The sequence below is a fragment of the Podarcis liolepis genome (genome assembly GCF_965112155.1).
Source record: "Podarcis liolepis genome assembly, chromosome: 7".
In the NCBI taxonomy this organism is placed as follows: domain Eukaryota; kingdom Metazoa; phylum Chordata; class Lepidosauria; order Squamata; family Lacertidae; genus Podarcis; species Podarcis liolepis.
The window spans coordinates 5,592,216-5,612,936 of NC_139561.1; the positions used below are offsets into that span (position 1 = coordinate 5,592,216).

At 49.6% G+C, this 20,721-nt stretch overlaps 1 protein-coding gene and 1 long non-coding RNA gene across 2 annotated transcripts in view; one reads left to right on the plus strand and one right to left on the minus strand.

The window, feature by feature from the left end:
- The window catches only part of LOC310712028, a 130,058-nt gene extending 110,331 nt beyond the window's left edge, over window positions 1–19,727 (minus strand). Inside the window, exon 1 of the long non-coding RNA XR_014528742.1 lies at window positions 19,697–19,727. This is a non-coding gene — a long non-coding RNA (uncharacterized lncRNA). The remainder of the gene's footprint in view (window positions 1–19,696) is intronic.
- Window positions 1,847–14,115, plus strand: LOC310711879 (low molecular weight neuronal intermediate filament-like). Its single transcript, XM_083514304.1, has 4 exons — window positions 1,847–2,580; window positions 6,009–6,326; window positions 6,970–7,094; window positions 10,090–14,115. Exons 1-4 carry the CDS (start codon window positions 1,876–1,878, stop codon window positions 10,346–10,348), a joined length of 1,407 nt encoding a protein of 468 aa, XP_083370430.1. The 5' UTR covers window positions 1,847–1,875; the 3' UTR covers window positions 10,349–14,115.
- Window positions 19,728–20,721: the final 994 nt, after the last annotated feature.

Sequence of the window (20,721 nt, forward strand, 5' to 3'; positions counted from 1 at the left end):
CCAAAGAATTGATGCTTTTGAATTCTGGTGCTGGAGGAGACTCTTGAGAGTCCCATGGACTGCAAGAAGATAAAACCTCTCCATTCTGAAGGAAATCAGCCCTGAGTGCTCACTGAAAGGACAGATCCTGAAGCTGAGGCTCCAATACTTTGGCCACCTCATGAGAAGAGAAGACTTCCTGGGAAAGATCCTGATGTTGGGAAAGATGGAGGGCACAAGGAGAAAGGGACGACAGAGGACGAGATGGTTGGACAGTGTTCTCGAAGCTATCAGCATGAGTTTGACCAAACTGCGGGAGGCAGTGGAAGACAGGAGTGCCTGGCGTGCTCTGGTCCAGGGGGTCACGAAGAGTCGGACACGACTAAATGTCTAAACAACAACAATGGTGTAAAGAAGGACTTCCTTTCATCTGTCCTGAATCTCCCAGCATTCAGCTCCACTGGGTGGCCACAAACGGCCTTTAGCGCATTCAGGGCAAAACCAGCGGTAGATCCTGGAGGAATCTGGCAGCCCAGAGCAAAGGCTTCCAAGGCACGTCCCAGGGGACAGGTGGTGGCGGAATCCCCTGGGTGGCCCTGGCTTCTCAGACCTCAGGAGTGGTTCCCGACTGTTTTGTGAGTAGGGAAAACCTGGCTGACCAGTTGGCACATCAATGGAAAAATGGGGCAGGCAATGTCCTTGGTCCTGCTGCCCCACGGAAAGGGGCTGGGGCCATCTCTTAGACACATGCTGGTAGTATATTGGGACTTTGCCACCTCCCTTCCACATGCCCCCAGCTCCATTCTAAACACCTGGGAATAGACTACAGATGCTTATACAGTCTGTGTGCACAACAGCTGGGTGGTCAAATCAAGTGTTTCACACATACATTTGTACATGTGTAGAGACAGCTTGCGCTTGTGTAAACTTAACATGGGAACAAGCCATTGGTGATGTGGGAACAGCACTCTGTACATGCTCTGATGCACTACACATGGCTCTGTTTTTTTGAGATGAGCAAAGAATTGGATGGAGGGGATCAAAGTGTGAGCCTGAAAGGGCATTTAACAGGCAGGATTCCTGCCTCCCCGGAACATATCAGAGGCACCAGGCTGGCAGCTGTTGGGAGCAGGAGGAAATCAGGACCAGCAGGATGGCTTCTTGCCTGTGTCCCAGCAGGGCTTTAGGGGAGCTCCGATGCCCGGCAGGAAAAGTGGCAACAACAAGCAGGTTCCCTTGGGAATATTACTCCCTGCCACCTTATTATCACTGCCAGAGCAACGCTATGCAAAGGCTCCCTGGGAGTCAAGTCTTGGGTACCCTGGACGGACCACGGCTCAGCGGGTGAGCATCGGCTTTGCAGGCTGACAGGTGCAGCCGGGAATGGACAAACCCCGTTGTGCAAGCCGGGAGAGACGCTGCCGGTCAGAGCAGAGGACACTGAGCTGGGTGCACCAACGTAGCCTGATTCGGTAAGGGAGCCCCCGATGCTCCCTTGGTTGCGATTTCCGCCTCGGGGGCCCGATCCGCCTTTTGCAACGCAGCGGCGTGGGGAGACCCGAGGGCTCGTCCGCCTCCTGCCACGACCCCCGTCCTCCCCATCTAGATTTCGGGGCTAGGTCAAGGCTGATCTCCGCCACATTTGCTGATGAAGCTCTTGGCAGCGGCAGCCAGCGAGAAAAATCCTCCTCCTTCTCCCCCCCCCCGCGCCCCCCTCCTCGCCTTTGCAATTGGCTGCCCGACGTGACTTTGTCGCCGCTGCGCCGCTAGGATTGGCGCCGGCCCGGCGATAAAGGCGCCTCCGTGCCGCGCTCCCCGCCCGCTGTCGAAGAGCCTCCGCCGGCGCCGCGACCCTCTTTCCTCGCGCAGCCCCGGACGCCCCTCGCAGCCGCGGCCATGAGCTACAGCCGGGAGCTGCTCTTCGCCGCGCCGTCCTACGGCAAGAAGCCCTTCGCGGGCCGGAGCCTGGCGTACGGCTCGACGGCGGGCCGGTCGGGGGCGCCGGGCCCCTCGGCCTTCTCGTCGTCGTATCGGAAGCTGCCGGCGCCGAGCAGCTCGCTGGACCACCTGGAGGCGCTGCGGGGCGGCGGGGCGTCGGGGCCGAGCGCGCTGAGCAACGAGCTGAAGATCGTGCGCACCAACGAGAAGGAGCAGCTGCAGGGCCTCAACGACCGCTTCGTCAGCTACATCGAGAAGGTGCACCAGCTGGAGCAGCACAACCGGCTGCTGGAGGCCGAGGTGGCGGCGCTGCGGCAGCGGCAGGCCGAGCCGTCGCGGCTGCAGGCGCTGTACGAGCAGGAGGTGCGCGAGCTGCGCTCGCAGGTGGAGGCGCTGCGCCACGACGGCGACCAGGCGGCGCTGGAGAGCCAGCAGCTGGGCCGCGCCCTCCAGCGGCTGCGCGAGCAGGCGGCCCACGAGGCGGCGCGGCGCCAGGAGGCCGAGCTGGCGTTGCGCGACGCGCGCAAGGACGCCGACCGCGCCGCCCTGGCCCGCCTGGAGCTGGAGAAGAAGGTGGAGGCGCTCCTGGACGAGATCGCCTTCCTGCGCCACGTCCACGACGAGGAGGTGGCCGAGCTGCAGGCCGAGCTCCAGGGGGCGCAGGTGAGGCGGGGGCTCCCGGGGCGCCACTGTCTGGTCCAGCATCGTGCGCGCACAGGGGCCGACCCGGAGGGCTAAAGGACATGATGGTGGAGGAGGAGGGAAGGTGAATGTAGTGAAAGCAGCGCCCAAAATGTCCTGCTTCAGGAGGGAAGAAGAGCCTTCTGACCTGGATCAGGCCAATGGTCCGTCTAGTTCAACATCCTGTTCTGACTCAGATGCCCCTTTGGGGAAACCTGCAAGTAGGATTTGCGCACAAGAGCCCCTCTCCCCTCCTGCTGCTTCCAGAAATTGCTGATGTGGAGGCAGAGCTTCGCCATCTGGCCCTCTCCTCCAATCTCCTTTGAAAGCCATCTCGGTTGGTGGCCATTCCTGCCTCCTGTGGGAGAGAGTGCCCCTAGTTTAGCTGTGCCCCACTGTTTAAAGAAAGACTCTTATCTGTCTTCCAGCATTTAGCTCCACTGAATGTCCCTGAGTTCTAGTCTCACTCCTTCTCCAGGAGTCAAGGCTACATCCTAGGAGGCGCTTCCAAGGATCCGCGTGAAAGATTGAGAAAACTAACCATTGTGTGGACAAAGTAGATGGATGGAGAGAAGTTTACTTAGGGTGGTCATTTCCCCCAAAGTGAAAATCCAGATAGAGTTGTTGAGCTTTTTCTGTGAACAATTCCCCCCTCCAAAAAATAGAAACATTTTTGTGCTTTTAAAGAACTTTTGGGATTTATTTTTTTAAAAAAATCACCCTACTTGCCACATGTCTGGGTTTTCCTGCACATTTTGCCAATTCAGCAAAAATCCGCCTTTGCGCCATTTTCAAGCCCAATTCCCAGATGTGTCCGGGAAAACCCAGACATATTGCGGGCTTAAGTTTACTCCTCTTAGCATAATACTAGGACTTGAGGTTATCCAGTTACCATTGTCTGCCTACGCGCGATTCATTAAAAGAACAGTTAAGGCAAGTTTTGCCTCCTCATAGAATTGTGGGCAGTGTAGTTTTTTCAGGGTTACCAGGAACTGTAACTCTGTAAGGAGTAAACTTCAGTGTCTGGAATTCTTTGAGAAGGAACATTGCACTTTAAAGGAATTGCGTGTGAGAGTCAGAGCAAGCTAAAGCTTCTTTGCACATGGTGCAGTTATTTGGGGAATTGGTTGCTGCTGCCAGATGTAGCAGTTCATGGACATCGTCCACAGGTGCAGAGGACTCAGTGGGCCTTTGGTCTGATCCAGCAACCTGGCTCTTCTTACAGTTGGGAAGCGACATGGATTGTGTGCCTGCGAGCCCAACTCCTCCCCTCTAGGGTTACGCAGTGAATTGTTTGACCGGGAGTGCGGCTTCAAGTGTTAGCTGATCAGTGGAACTCACTGCTGCAGGGTGTGGTTGTGGCTGCAGGTTGAAGTGGATTTGGAAAAGAAGTGGTGCCTTCCAGATGTAGTGGCCTGTGGCCTAGCTGTGACCATTGGCCATGCTGGCTGGGAGCGATGGGACTTGGGAGTCCTGGGTTAGATACATGGTGAATAGGGCTGTCTGCAGCTTATTGGGAGTGGAGTTTGGAGAGCAGCAACAAGAGACTACAGTGGTGCCCTGCAAGACGAATGCCTCGCAAGACGGAAAACTCGCTAGACGAAAGAGTTTTCCGTTTTGGAGGTGCTTCGCAAAACGAATCTCCTATGGGCTTGCTTCGCAAGACAACAATGTCTTGCGAGTTCCTGCTGTTTTTTTTCCCTTTCCCCCCTTTTTTCTAAGCTGCTAAACCGCTTATCAGCTGATCCGATCAGCAGATAAGCAGCTAAAAGCCGCTAATAGCGCTAATCCGCTAATCCGTCAATGGGCTTGCTTCGCAAGACGAAAAAACCGCTAGACGAAAAGAATCACAGAACGGATTCTTTTCGTCTTGTGAGGCACCACTGTAGTGGCCTGTGGCCTAGCTATGACCATTGGCCATGCTGGCTGGGAGCGATGGGACTTGGGAGTCCTGGGTTAGATACATGGTGAACAGGGCTGCCTGCAGCTTATTGGGAGTGGAGTTTGGAGAGCAGCAACAAGAGACTATGGCTGTGCTCTTCGTCCACAGCTGGAGGCAGCCGTGCTTCTGAATACCAGTTCCTGGAAGCCACGGGGGAAGAGTTGCTCTTGTGCTCGGATCCTGCTTGCAGGTTTCCCACTGGAGCATCTGGCTGGCCCCTGTGAGAACAAGATGCTGGACTAGGTTGGCCTGATCCAGCAGGCGCTTCTTACGTCCTCATGAGACCTTTGCTCAGGCTCTGACATCCGATCCCCGGCTGTGGCAACTCTGCTGCCCCCTGAAGCACATGTGACGAGCGGCCAGCCTTTCTCCCAGCTTTGAGGCTGCAGGTCAGCGGAGATCACCCCTTGCTGGGTGCCAGGTGCCCCTCCCCCGCTCCTTGGTAGTCCAGTGGCTCTGCATGCAGAAGGTCCCAGGGTCAGCTCCAGGCAGCATCTCTGAGTAGGGCTGGAAATGTCCCTGGAAACCTCATCACGAAACCACACTGAGCTCAGTGGACCAAGGGCACAGAGACTCCATAAAGGCACCTTCCCACTTTCCTAGGGGTGGGGGGCGTTTCATTTGCTTGGAAGCACAAAGCCTCAGAGCCGCCAATCCGGCAAGCCCTGTTGGAAACGGGAGGGGTTAGCGGGGGCATTCTTGACCTCTGGGAGAAATTTAATTCTGTTCACAGTTAAAGGTGAAATTGCCCAGGTAACCGTTTCTGGAACAGTATGCCAGCCGAAATATGCCAACACACCACCCATTGAAATTTGCACCTCTCTGAATTTTGCCTTGCAGTTCTCTAAGTTGTGTTCACCAAAATACATACAATGGAGGAAAGTGTACTTAAAGGTAAAGGGACCCTGACCATTAGGTCCAGTCGTGGCCGACTCTGGGGTTGCGGCGCTCATCTCGCTTTATTGGCCGAGGGAGCCGGCGTACAGCTTCCGGGTCATGTGGCCAGCATGACTAAGCCGTTTCTGGCAAACCAGAGCAGCGCACGGAAACGGCGTTTACCTTCCCGCTGGAGCGGTACCTATTTATCTACTTGCACTGGTGTGCTTTTGAACTGCTAGGTTGGCAGGAACAGGGACCGAGCAACGGGAGCTCACCCCGTCAAAGGGATTCAAACCGCCAACCTTCTGATCGGCAAGTCCTAGGCTCAGTGGTTTAACCCACAGCGCCACCCACATCCCTAAAGTGTACTTAGGAATGGATATATTAGTGAAAATCTGAGCTTATCCACACGGGTCTCACCTTAAGCTCCTTGGGGGGAAACAGGGTATGACTGTAATCATAAAGCATGATAATAACTGCATTCCCAGCCACCATCATAATAAATAGAGCAGATTCCCAGGGCCTCTCATTAGGAAGAGCAGACCTCTTCCTGCCGCTGAGGGCCTTCCCTCTATCTGTTCCTCTCCAGGTCTCCGTCGAGATCGACATGAGCAAGCCCGACCTCACGGCTGCCTTGAAAGAGATCCGCACCCAGTACGAAGTCCTGTCCGCCCGGAACCAGCAGTCGGCTGAGGAGTGGTACAAATCCAAGTTTGCCAACTTCACTGAAGAGGCAGCTCGCAGCAGCGACAGCATCCGCCAAGCCAAGGAGGAGATTTCCGAATATCGCCGGCAGCTGCAAGCCCGGAACATCGAGATCGAGTCCCTGCGCGGAGCCAATGAGTCCCTGGAGAGGCAGCTGCAGGAGGCCGAGGAGAGGAGCAGCAAAGAGTTGCGCGACTTGCAGGTGCGTCACACGGAAGCCACGGTTTGTTGAGCTAAGAGTTGTTAACAAACCGTGGTTTGGCTGTTTTTCAGCTGCCTCTTTAAGTTAACCTGCCTAACTCTCTGCCTGTTGCCTTTTCTGTCTTAAAGGCCTCAATGTTGAGTTGTGCTCCACAGATCAGTCAGGGAACGTTTGTAAAGATTGTTCTTGCTTTTACTTGTCTACTGTTTTCCTTCTGCCCTTATTTCCCCATCTTCTCCCTGACAATGAACTCCATTCTCCAAGCCCTGCTCTTCCTCTGTCAATTCTCGCTTGCTGTCCCAAAGTTCTGCGCACCTTTCTCCTTAAAATCCACTTTTCCTAGACAGTCCCCCTGCCCACAGCTCATGATCACATCCCCCCATGCCTGTCTCTGCCATCCTGTCCTCTCCTCTGACAACCAGCCATCCTCATCTTAGCATACGCAGGAAGGTTAGACTACAGTTCCCAACATCTAGGGCAGTTGGCTGAGGCTAATGGGATGTGTAGTCCACAGTTGGAGAGCACCTGGTTGGGGAAGGCTGGTTTTGATTGGCAGTACCTCGGGGGTGGGGATCCGCCTTCCTTATTATGCTTTAAAGTGCTACAGGTATTGATGTTACGTAGAAATTGTGATACATTTCAGGAGACCATCAGCCAGCTGGAAAATGCCCTGAGGACAACCAAGGGGGAGATGGCCCGTCACCTGCGGGAGTACCAGGACCTGTTGAATGTGAAGATGGCTCTGGATATTGAAATAGCAGCGTACAGGTAAGAGGGCCATCTCCCCCTTCCTGCTCACCTGTTGTTCCGTTCTTTGGGCTGTTCGGGGTAGAAACGGAGGTTGGGCATCAATGTTTTGGTCTCCAATATGCAGGTCCCACATCAACTAATGCTAATTTTGGGGTGGGGAAACCATCCACCAGGAATATCCCCTGCACAAATCATTGAAACATCGAATGGTATAGTTGGAAGGGACCCTGAGAGTCATCTAGTCCACCCTCCTGCAGTGCAGGAATCTCAGCCAAAGAATCCATGACGGATGGCTAGCCCACCTCTGTTTAAAAACACCTGATGAAGAAGAAGAGTCCACCACTATTGAACAGCTCTTACCCTCAAAAAATTCTTCCTGATGTTTAGTCCAAATCTCCTTTCTTGCCATTTGAATCCATTGGTTTGAATACTACCCTCTGGAGCAGCAGGGAACAAGCTTTCTCCATCTCCCATGGGACATATTATTATTGATATTATTTAAATTGATATACCACCCTTCATCTGAAGATCCTAGGGCAGCTCACACAGAAAAATACAGAATGACTACACAAGATACACAATAAAACCCAAACTAGCCAGTGACAAACCTTCCACAAACACATTTTTTTAATTAATATTTTATTAAGTTTTATCAATAAAATAATTCAGAAAAAGTACAAAAACAGAAAAATACAAAATCACAAAGTACAAAAATACAAGCATTAAACACAAAGGGGGGGGGAGAAACACATAAAAACAAAACTCCCTCTTTTTTAATTTCTCATCTTTAGTTAACTTATTTTCCTGACTTCCTCACGCCTCCCTTTTTTGTATCCCTTTTTAAAAATTTGGTTCAGCAAATTCATATCCAATTTAACTTATCTATTATCAATCCCATCTTACATTTTGCCTTGTTGCTAGAACCCCTTCAGTTCATTTCAACGTCATCAGCGTTCAAAAATTTTACAGTGTTTCTGTAAATAATTTTTAAATTTCCTCCAATCTTCTTCCACGAACTCTTCTCCCTGGTCTCAAATTCTGCCAATCATTTCCGCCATTTCCATGTAGTCTATTAGTTGCATTTGCCAATCTTCCAAGGTGGGTAGATCTTGTGTCTTCCAGTGCTTTGCAATGAGAATTCTTGCTGCTGTTGTGGCATACATAAAAAAGGTTCTATCCTTCTTTGACACCTTCTGGCCGACAATGCCCAGGAGGAAGGCCTCTGGTTTCTTCAGAAAGGTATATTTAAATACCTTTTTCATTTCACACAAACACATTTTAAAAGCCATAGAATGTTAATCAGCCCAGCACCCAGTTGAAGAGGGAACATTTTCACCTGGCACCTCAAGTTGTGTAATGAAGGCGTCAGGTGAGCATCTCTAGGGAGAGCGTTCCACAAATGGGGAGTCACCGCGGAAAAGGCCTGTTCTTGTGTTGCCACCCTCCGGACTTCTTGTGGAAGAGACACACAAAGAAGAGCCTCAGAGGATAATTGCAGGGTCCTTGCCAGTTCTTACAGAAGGAAGTGGTCCTTGAGGTATTACAGTCATATCCCCTCTCAATCTTCTCTTCCCAGCTCCCTCAACTGATCTTGGCTTCTTTTCCAGGCCTTTGATCATCTTGGTTGCCCTCTCCTGACTTTCCCCTTTTTTTAATCTTCTATTTTTAATTGTGGAACCCAAGGTAGATAGCTGTGGTTTCTAGGCAGGTTTCTGTGTATGCGCTGAGAAGACCCAGACCTTCTTAGCTTCAGCAAACATGCCTGCCCTCTGGCTGCTCCCTGCCACTGTCCTTGGCGCTGCCCTAGGCAACATGCTGCAGCGTTTATTTCTCAAAAGTACTTGGTTGGGTTTCTACAGCAGTGGTTCCCAAGCCTTTTGAGGGCCACGGCCCCTTGGTTCCCTAAACCCACCCCCAGTGACCCCCACCTTATTAAAAGCATTATTTCAGAATAGCAGTTTGAACAAACCACTAAGATTCACAGAAAATCTAAAAACCTAGCCAGAATTCAAGAAAACTGATGCATTTGATCCAGATTTTCAAAGGCTGATAGTTGCTGACACCTCCAGTGTCCCCTATGCCGCCCCCTATCCCTTCATACCCCCCAGGTCATCACACTCTCGCTGCATGAGAATACTCGTGTGTAGGCACCTCGTTAGAAGCTTTTGTCCATTTAGCAGAGTTTCTGGAAACAGTGGCCAGCAATTGAAGTTACACTCCCAGACGCTGTGCAACTCAGTCAAGTGATTTATTGGTTGACTGGTCATAAATGCATCACGGTAGCACTATTTACAATCATTACGGCAATAGCTGTGACGGCACACTTAAGTGTCAGTCCCTCTTTCTCTTTAGCAATGACGTAGGCAAGCCAATCACAAGCAAACAATCACACCCTAGGCCAACCCCAACCTCTCTCACCACCAAAGGAACACACGTGAACAACACAAGCAACGCTGACACCAAACTCTACATACATTAAACATAATAGAAACACCGCCACCCGACCCCACCCCTATCCATCTTCCCTCTCTCCACCCCCCTTCCTTTTTTCTGCTCCCCCTAATGCCTCAACAAATGAAACGGATTTGTAAAAATATTACATAAAAAAAAAAAATACGAGGCACTACACTTCTGTAAAACAAGAAAATCCTGAATAAAATATATATTAAAAAAAAAAAAGCAATGACGTAGGCAGACACAGCCCATTGGCAGTCAGGATGCAGCAGTTTGCAGACAGCATTTGTTGGTCGGTTGTCTGCGAAAAGCTAAAACGAAAGTTCTCTTTTTATCAGCGCTTCCAGCTGAAGCTGCACGTGCTCAGGGTGCCACGCCCACTTATATACAACTGTTCTGGAATCTTCTCCGTCTTTCTGGGTGAATGACTCCCTGACACCTCGGCCCCCAGGGGGCGCCACCACCCACTTTGGGAACCACTGCTCTAAAGCATCAGTGGTGGACCTTGAGAGATCCGTAGTCTTGTTCTGAAGTGGTTTGTGTGTTTTTGCCCCTGCAGAAAATTGCTGGAAGGGGAAGAGACCCGCCTGAGCACCGTCAGCAGCAGCAGCAGCAGCAGTGCGTTTGGCTTGAGCTACCCCTTCTCCTCAAGCCCCCTGGCCGGCTTCAAGGGGTTCTCGGCCAGCACAGTGGCGATCCGGAAGGACAAGAAGGCAGAGTCCCAGGACAGCCCCAAGGAGTCCAATGACTCGGGAGAGTCAAAGGACGAGGATGATTCTGGAGACGAGAAGTCTGCAACAGGCGTGCCCAAAACCTAAAACTGCGTCCGAAAGGCAGTCCTCCCCACCCGCCCTCTCACTGAATTTCCTCAGAATGGGGTGAGGGTGTTGTAGGTTTTTCAGACATGGGACGGCTCTCGGGATGAGTCCGTCAGGCAGACCACGATAACCGGACACCACATTACTCCTGGACAGATCCACAAGCCTCTGGCAACTCTCCGGGAGCCAGCACCACACAGATTTGCCGAGAACTCAGTTGCATATCACAAGCAGCAGCTTTAGAGCTCTTGGGCAGCTAGGTGGGCCTCCTAGCTCTCTGGCATCACAAACCTCTGCAAGTTTACTTTGGAGTAAATCTCACTGTGTTTGTCTGTGAGCGACACACAGAAGTCTTTCCCTGTCTGAAACACTTTCTGCAAAACGTAATCTTCCAAGAGGGAAACTTGGCAGGGGGGGGGTGTGCGCGCTCTTAGGATTAGCCTGCGCTTCATTCCCCCCCCCTTTGTTGACCATCTTCAGTCTTCTAATGTGGAGGGCACCAGGTTGGGGAAGGCTCATTTAGGTTACATTAGCATTCCCGACTTCTGCTCTGAGGCTGACCTGACTTCAGACAAGGTCCTTGAATGCTGAAGTGCAGCGATTCCCAAATGTTTTTCAGCCCGCTGCCCCCTTGGTTCCATAAATTCCACCCCCACTGCCCCCTCCCCTATGAAAAGCAGTGTTCCTCAATACTGGTTTGCATGACCCACTAGGGAAAATCACTATGTAGTTAAATTGATTCAACAGAACTGATGAACTGGATCCAGTGAGACCAGCTTTTCAAAGTCTGCTTGTCATTTACACCTGCAGCATCCCTTGCCACCCCTTTGCCTCTTAGTCCCGTCCCGTCCCCCCAGAAATCCCACTGCCCCCAGGGGGTGATCCTACCCACCTTGGGAACTGCTACTCTAGAATATATTTAATACTTCCAAGTTACTCATTTTGTGCCTCTTTCTCATTCAAAACCTCTGACTTTAAAAGCCACAGGGCAGATCATTGTGGTTATGTGATCTCCACCCCCTTTGTCTGTCTGTCTGTTCAGGTAAAGCTGCAGTCAGGAGGAGTGGCAGTCAGTTCTCAGGGGAGAACTGGCTGTTTTACTCTTTCCTTGACAGCTTCTTATCCATTCAAAACTGGTCTTCCTCCCCATTCTGCAGGTGGACAAGCAGTTTAGAGTGGCTGGGTGCTGACTTACAGCTGGCAGGGAAAGGGTTAGGGTTACTCAGATCCTTTGTGGTAGAACTGTAGAGTTGGAAAACATCCAATGAGCCCCTCCCCACCACCACCACCACCTCTGCACTTAGAGATTCCCTGCCTGCAGCTAGAGGCGCAGTGCTTTTGGGTGGGGCAGACAGGAAGCCCTCCCTCCTCACCTGTGCATGTTAAACTTTTCCTACATCTTTCTACAGCTGCCCCAGGTGGTCCTCTAGCCATGGAGGGTCAGGGAATTAAAACCCACCACTGGGCTCTTGTTTTTCCCCACAGGTTTTGCCCTTTTTAACAACGGTCCTAGCCTTGAAGTTATTCTCTTTACCTGTTAGGCTTCCTAAGGTGTGACCGATCTCTGACTTTCTAATTCTTTGTTATCTATTTATAAAAAAATAATATGGGGGGAGTTTTGGGGTAAACTGATTCTGAAACAGAAGGTAAGGACCCAGAGGGATATGGATGGCGCAAAAGAATTGTTCCTGAGCATCTGTAATACTTCTGCCTTGATATTCCCATTGTTGAGTCCAGCCTGCCCATTGAACAGAGAAAGAGCAGAGAGGCAGGAGTGTTGGCGTGCTTAAAGCCAGGCCTACAACTCCCATGATCCCTAGCTAGCAGGACCAGTGGTCAGGGATGCTGGGAACTGTAGTCTCAAAACACCTGGAGGGCCAAGGTTGAGGACGCCCGGCTTAAGCTTTCCCCTGTCCATCATTTTCCTGTGTTACAGTTTACACATACAGTTGGAAATGTGTTTCCCTTTGCAAGCACACCTTTGATTGCCATTTGTATCTTGGTTCTAGGAATGTACCCATTGCATGCTGAGCAATTTGTAGGAAGGGTTCGTTGGGAATTCTGAATGTAAAGCCTGTGGTGACTGGTCCACAAGCAATACTAGAGAGCTGCTAAAGGAGTTGAAGAATTTAAACCACCCATTTTGGGTCCTTTTTAGAGAAAGGAATTAGGCAGAGACATTTCCTGGGCAAATGTCATCCCTGTCAGCTGCTCGGTGGCAGGCACAGTCTGCAAGGAACATCTCAAAAAAGTGGGAGGCAACAATCAAATTGGAATTAAACATTCCTATCGTAGAATGCCATTTAAATGTCAGATATGCAAAAGCATTTAAATAAGAAAAGTTTGTTATCGTTGTGTTCTACTAAAAGTTCCTGGAACTTTGTAAAACAGAGTTGTGTTGTAGAATAAATATGTTAGAAGGATGGATAGTCAGCCTGCCATAACTTGCCTGTACAGTCGTACCTTGGATCTTGAACGCATTGGCTCCTGAACAAATCGGCTCCCGAACGATCAAAACCCGGAAGTGAGTGTTGCAGTTTTCGAACGTTCTTTTGGAACCCAAACGTCCGACGGGGCTTCTGTGGCTTCCGATTGGTTGCAGGGGCTTCTTGCAGCCAATAAGAAACCGCTTTGGTTTTCAAACATTTTGGAAGTCGAACGGACTTGCGGGACGGATTCTGTTTGACTTCCAAGGTACGACTAGTAGTAGTATCTGAAGAAGTGTGCATGCATACAAAAGCTCATACCAATAAGAAACTTAGTTGGTCTCTAAGGTGCTACTGGAAGGAATTTTTTTATTTTGTAGTAGTGAAGGTGCCACATGAAGTTAAATACAGTAAAGTGGCATCTTATGTGCATTTAACCTGCACAATTTCTACCATATGCAGTTGAAATTGTGCAAGTTAAATCCAAGCAAAGCGGAGAGCTCAAAAGCGTTTTTTGCGCCAGGTCCTTTTGTGGTTACCCACTATGGAAAGAGCATTTAAGCCTTGCTTGATGAGGCCAAGACCCAGACAGTGCGCTAGCTCTGTGCTGATCTTGCAAGATCTCGCAGGGAAATCTTCCATGAGCATCCCTGGCCTTCCAGAAGTGGTGCGTTGAGCAGGCCTTGCCGCTTCCCCTCCCCCAAGCAAGGTGGAGATCTTAAAAGGTAACCCCAAATGAAAAGAGCTTTTGAGCTCTCCACCTTGCTTGCGGGGGGGGGGGGCAAGGCCTGCTCAGCGCACCTGCTCTAGGAGTCCTGCGGTTCCCCCCCTCACCTGCCAGCCGGGGCTGCGTATGTGCGACCTTTGTGGTATACACAAAACCCTTGGAAGCGAAACTCTGCGTAAGATGCGATTGTGCTGTAATCCCATTGGCCGCCTGCAGATGATCATGGTCTTCATCTTAACAGCACGAAATTAAATGTCCCAGGTGTTCTCTGGTTGGACGTGTTTTCACCCAAGAGATGCTCCCCACAGATTCTGCCCCAGCCTCCCTTTTGAGTGTCCAGAAGTACGCGTTTCCTATTAGAGAATGCAGTGCATGTCCAGTTAGAGAGACTTTTAGGTGTCTGTGTATAAATGTAGAGGAATGCAAATTGAATGTAAGACAAGGAAGGTCATACAGTCATTTCAAATGCTGCTTATTTAATCATTGGTGTTACCTGTGCATGAACCTACATTCCAGTTGATGTCCTGTGATGGTTATTTATTTATTTATATATTTATTTTCATTGTTTGTTTGTTTATTTGTAAGGCAAAAATAAAATGGAAACGAAAAGCCCCAATGAACAGGATTGTGCCTTTTCCCCCTCCCTCATTTGCCCCGTGTGAAATGGTGTTGCAATGCTGCCAGTATCAATATCCCTTTGGTTTCAAGGGGAGGGGGGGGGCTTTAAAGTTGTGCTGGATAAATGTTGAAATCGGCAGGCGTTGGAAATTGCCTAGATTTCCCTGGATTATGCCCCTTCTGCTTTAACCACTGAAATTCAATTGATCTAGGCAGGATTTAGAACGGTTATTGAGGCTCAACCCCAGTGAGGAACGTTCGTTCATGGGGCCTGTTTTGGAAGTGTTTAGGTGGTGCATAGTTAATCTCTGGAACTCCCTCCCACAGGAGGCAGTGATGGCCACCAACCTGGATGGCTTTAAAACAGGAAGAGACAAATTCATGGAGGAGGAGAGGGCTGTCAGTGTGCTCTGCCTCCACAATTGAACGCAGCAATGCTTCTGAATCCCAGGTGCTGGAAACCAGAGGAGGAGGAGAGCATTGCTTTTGGGCTTCCCTTGGCAGCGTCTGGGTGGCCACTGTGAGAACAGGATGATGTGTCAGGTGTGCGTGCAGGAGCCAGGGCCAGTGACCAGTAGGACTTTGCAGGACTGGGGCCTTCCTAAGTTTGTTCTGGAGAGGTAAGGTGCGGCCGCACAGGTGAGGCCAATTGGTAACTCACAGCACCTGGTGGCAAGAGCTGGGAAGGGATATAAGGTCAGCATTTCCCTTCGGCTCTTTGCCACAGCAACACGTTTCCTGCCTTGCTGCGTTTGGCTGCTTGCTTCCTGACCCTTGAACCTTGGCATCTTCACTCTTGGATCCTTGGACCCTTGATTTTGTGATTCCTTGCTTCTTGGTCCTCGGACCCTTTGACTTCATGACTCCTTGTTTCCTGACCCCCGGACTCTTGGCTTCCTGACTTCTGGCTTCCGGACCCCCATTCCTGCTCCCACCCCGCCATCTTGCCCCCGGTCCTGACATCCCCTGCCGGGACTTCGATCACCCGTGAACCGGACCGTGACATAATGGACCAGATGGTGCCACTTTGGCCTGATCCAGCAGCTGCCTCTTCTTACATCCTAGTGCAACTAATGCAGATAGTGTTGGCATGATTCCTGCATTACTGGAAACTTCTTCAAAGATTATTGCATTAAAACTCAGGCTGCGTTAATGAAATAACTCCTGCAGAGGGAAATGCGTCTCTGGCAAGAACAAGAGGTGCTTTTCCAGAAACTAATAGATCAGAAAGTGGCCCCCAATGAGCCATTGGTAAAGCAGCCCAGGAGAGGCAGCTAATGAAATGAGGGAGGCAAGTCTATTATTGATATGGTAGAAGCTGCTTGCCAAAGTATGTGTAGGGCTGGATAGATTAGATAGATAATTGCATATATTTAATTATTCATTTATTTCCTCCTCCTCCCCCCAAACACACACTTTTTATTGCATTTGTATCCCACTTTTCATCAGAGGAGCTCACTTAATCTCCACAACAACCCTCAAGGTAGGGTTAGGATAAGAGGCAGTGACTGGCCCCCAACAAGTCACCCAATGAGCTTCATGGCCAAGTGGGGATTTGACTGACACCCTAAACCACTGCCACCACACTGGCTCTCATGTATGTATGTATGTATGTATGTATGTATGTATGTATCACAAGAGTGAAATTGGTAAAAACCTGATGGCTTTTGGTGTCTCTTCATGTCCAGCCCAAATAAGTATTTTCTACCTGCTATTGACCACTCTTTTCCACATCAGGCCTGGGAAGGCAAATGTGGTCTTCCTCTCCTAAGCAATAAGGAGCCTGCCCTAAACAGTCTGTTTAATGCACACAGACTCTGCCTAATATAAGGAGACGGGAGCCAGGCTATTTGCTACTAATGCCTGGAACCCAGCGCTGTCAGGAGCCCACGGCAGAATTGAATCACAAATGTATTTTCCAGCCTTAACACGGGTGCTTTGCTAGGCAGAACAGGCAAACAAGATTAGGGCCCCCAGTCAGGATCCTTGATTCTCCTCCTCTGTGATGCTTCCTATTATAAATTCAAAAAGCACAACAAACAACAATTCAGGTTTCCCGCAGATTGCGATTTGCTCTGATTCAGGGTTAAAGAGCGTTTTTTTGTGGAGGAAGCTCCCGGGCAAAAAGAAGAAGGCTTGGACATGGAGCTTTACAGCACAGAGGAAATGTGTGGACAAGTCCTCAGTGGATGTTGGTGGAAAAGGCAAGATGTGATGCTGGGCGATCCTTCCATTTGGCCACTAGAGTGCACTAAGACCTCTTGGAATCCATTGAACCTCAATACTGGTTGGGATGTCTAAAAATTAGCACATGTACTAGAGATTAGTACATATATTATTGCAGTCTTGTCACACATCATTAAACCACCTTTAAAACAAACAAACCCTGTTTGTCTATAATATTGTGAAAACCAATAAAAAAAGTTGGGGGGGGGAATAAAACAAACCCTATACCCATTGGCAATTTTACAGACCCCCATACATTAGAGAACTTGCTTCATTTTGTCCAATTTCTAGCATAAAGGTAAAGGGACCCCTGACCATTAGTTCCAGTCATGGCCGACTCTGGGGTTGCGGCGCTCATCTCGCTCTATAGGCCGAGGGAGCCAGCGTACAGCTTCTGGGTCATGTGGCCAGCATGACTAAGCCGCTTCTGGCGAACCAGAGCAGCGCATGGAAACACCGTTTACCTTCCCGCCAGAGTGGTACCTATTTATCTACTTGCACTTTGATGTGCTTTCAAGCTTGCTAGGTTGGCAGGAGCAGGGACCGAGCAACGGGAGCTCACCCTGTCATGGGGATTCGAACCGCCGACTTTCTGATCAGCAAGCCCTAGGCTCTGTGGTTTAACCCACAGCACCACCCGCGTCCCAAATTTCTAGCGTATCTCCTCCCTATTTGACTTACAATAGGGGCGGCCGCCGAGACCATATAACACCGGTCTTGAAAGACCTACATTGGCTCCCAGTACGTTTCTGGGCACAATTCAAAGTGTTGGTGCTGACCTTTAAAGCCCTAAACGGCCTCGGTCCAGTATACCTGAAGGAGCGTCTCCACCTCCATCGTTCTACCCGCACACTGAGGTCCAGCACCGAGGGCCTTCTGGTGGTTCCCTCATTGCGAGAAGCAAAGCTACAGGGAACCAGGCAGAGGGCCTTCTCGGTAGTGGCGCCCGCCCTGTGGAACGCCCTCCCACCAGATGTCAAAGCGATAAACAACTACCTGACATTCAGAAGACATCTGAAGGCAGCCCTGTTCAGGGAAGTTTTTAACGTGTGATTTTACTGTATTTTTGGTTTTATGGAATCCGCCCAGAGTGGCTGGGGAGGCCCAGCCAGATGGGCGGGGTATAAATAATAAATTATTATTATTATTATTATTATTATTATTATTATTATTATTATTTATTATTACAAAACTGTTCCTTGTGTACTTTTATGGATGAGAACCAAATTGGATAATGTGCAAAAAACCCCACAACCCTATGAATTTTCTGCAATTCTTAGGCATGCAATAGATAGTCCAAATACAGTGGTACCTCAGTTTACAAACTTAATCCATTCCAGAAGTCCGTTCTTAAACCGAAACCATTCTTAAACTGAGGTGCACTTTCCCTAATGAGGCCTCCCGCTGCCAGTGCCCTTCCACCGTTCGGCGTCCGTTCTTAGACCGAGGTAAGTTCGCAAACCGGGACACTACTTCTGGTTTGTGACGTTTGTAAACCAAATTTTTCTTAAACAGACCAGTTCTTACACCGAGGTACCACTGTATGTACAGGAGCCTCGTAATATCAAGGGCAAAGTTGTCGTTTCAGCATGTAATACTGTTTCTCCCCACCTAGCCCTGGCAAGAGATAAACAAATCATTGATTCCCTGTAGAGCACAGTTTTAATCATGCACCAGATCTCAGCTCCAAGGGCAGAGTGGGCACTGAAAGGAATAGCTGTGTTGGTAAGTTTCTTGGGCTGCACAGTCTCCCACTTGTTCTTTTTTAACCTAATTACGTTTGAATGGGGAGGAGAGAGAAATGCCCTCTGCCATCCCCTTGAATGGTTTTAAATGCTGAAGAAGCAATTTAGTGTTATTGCAACTCCTCGGAGTGCTCAGCTCCCAGCCCTCAAGCCTCTGGATCCTTCCGGAGGCTAACGAAAGTGGCAGATTTGGGGTGTCACGAAGGAGGGAGAAAGATGGGAGCCACCAGGGCAAGCCTCTTCACAACGACTGTGAGGGGAACATCTGAAGAGACAAAACAAGGCAGTTGCAGGATATGTTGCGGGGAAATGGTATCCTGCAAAGTGAGAGAAAGGAGAATGTGACAGGAACCTCACTGGGGTTGCATGCTTTGCTTGGACAGGACTAAGCTAATGCATTTCTAGGCTGTATCAACAAAAAGTGAGCGTCCTGATGGAGGGGTTTAAGATGGATAGTGACAAGCTGGAACAGATGCAGAAGTGGGCAACCAAGATGACAAAGGGTTTGGAACCTAAGCCTCATGAGGAGTGATGGAGGAAGTTGGGTATGTTTAGCCTGGAGAAGGGAAGATTGAGAAGTGATAGGAAAGCTATCTTCAAATATCTGAAGGGCTTCCATGTGGAAGGAAGAGCAGGCTTGTTTTCTGCTGCTCCAGAGGGTAGGAACCAAACCAATTGATTCAAATGTCAAGAAAGTAGATTCCAGCAGAACATTAGGAAGAACTTTACAATGGGAAGAGCTGTTTGATAGTGGAACGGACTCCGTCGGAAGATGGTGGAGCCTCCTTCATTGGAGGTTTCCCAGCAGAGGTCTGATGGCCATCTATCATGGGTTCGTTAGCTCTGATTCCAGCTGTGCATGGGGCTGGACTAGATGGCACATGGGGTCACTTCCAGCTGTACAATTCTATGGTTCTGTGAATAGTGCAATAAAGTTATTGTTTCTCACCCACTCAATTGAGTGGGTCAGAGCTTTTAAAGTTTAAATCTTAACATAGCTAGCCTGTCTTTTTCCTTCCTTCTCTTTTCCTCTATTCCTCTCTTATATAAATTTCCTCTAGGAGTCAAAATCATCTGCCTATTTGAATAGGAATCAAAGGTGAATTTTGTTCTACAGACACTACAGTATTAATATAGCAAGCAGGCCTGCTCTTGATATTTATTATGAAATATTCCAAACTGCCACAGGCTAGCTTCAACATCTTGATCAAATAACGTGGTGGGGCTGACGATTCGTTTGGCACAATTATCCCGCAATCTGTATTCTCTCCCTCCCCCCTCCCCCCAAGGGCACCGGAGAAAGCCTCATGTTGACAAGGTCACAGGCTTGCCTGGCTTGGTTTGATTTCCATCTCTAAAGTGCTTAGAACTGCAATGAGTGGAAGTGTCAGCAAAGTAAATGGCTCGCTCTTACACAGATTGGAAAAGAGAGTTTTAAGCAAATGCCTTTGACCCAGACCTTCACTCAGGGAAAGCGCCAATGGCTGCAAGGAGGCCCTCCAGACTGGGTTTGGTTGTGGGTGCCTTGGTTTTAACACAATCATAGTACACTAGTGGTGTTGTTATGCTTTAGCTTTATTCTGAGATGCTTCCCCAGTGTTACCACATACAGTGGTGCCCCGCAAGACGAATGCCTCGCAAGACGGAAAACTCGCTAGACGAAAGAGTTTTCCATTTTGGAGGTGCTTCGCAAAACGAATTTCCTATGGGCTTGCTTCGCAAGATGACAATGTCTTGCGAGTTCCTGCTGGTTTTTTTCCCTCCCCCCCCCTTCTCTAAGCCGCTAAGCCGCTTATCAGCTGATCTGATCAGCAGATAAGCCGCTAAAAGCCGCTAATAGTGCTAATCCTCTAATCCTTCAATGGGCTTGCTTCGCAAGACGAAAAAACCGCTAGACGAAGAGAATCACAGAACGGATTCTTTTCGTCTTGCGAGGCACCACTGTACATAGAATCAAATAATTGTAGAGTTGGAAGGGACCCGGAGGGTGATCTAGTCTAAGGTTACCAGACATCCTCGTTTCCCGGGGATTTACAAATCAGTCCCCTGACAAAATCCTATCATTCCTATTGAAGTTGAAAAGTGCCCCCGGATTCACCTTAATCTAGTCCAACCCCCTGCAACGCAGGAATCACAGCTAAAGAGTCCAAGACAGATGGCCACCCGACCTCAGAAAGTTATTCCGAATGTTTAGTTGGAATCTCATGTTTTGTTACTTGAAGCCATTGGTTCAGTATCTCCCTTCTGGGGCAGCAGAAGACAAGCCTGTGCCACTTTCCATGTGACAGCCCTTAGATATCTGAAGGTGGCTGTCATCTCCTGTCTTTTCTTCTCCAAGCTAAACATACTGGGTGTCATGAGCCAGGAGTTGGCTTCACCTGTTGAGCAGCAGCCTGAAGGAGCAGAAGTGACTCCATCTGCTGATGATCAGCCTTCTTGCTCCATGATCAGAACCAGCTGGTTCCGGCTTTCTTAAGCAAGGTTTCCAGCCTCAGTCAGTTGCTGGAAACAACACCCGTTGTTCCTGGCCAGCCCTTGCTGCTGCTTGCTTCTCAGAACCTTGGACCCTCAGCTTTCTTGACCCCCAGATTGTCTGACTAGATGAACTGAGATACTCCTGACCTTTGGACT

Coding starts and splice junctions, on each gene's coding strand:
- LOC310711879 (XM_083514304.1), top strand. CDS start 1,876: ATGAGCTACAGCCGGGAGCTGCTCTTCGCCGCGCCGTCCTACGGCAAG. Junction 2,581..6,008: donor CCGAGCTCCAGGGGGCGCAG/GTGAGGCGGGGG, acceptor GTTCCTCTCCAG/GTCTCCGTCGAGATCGACAT. Junction 6,327..6,969: donor AAGAGTTGCGCGACTTGCAG/GTGCGTCACACG, acceptor GATACATTTCAG/GAGACCATCAGCCAGCTGGA.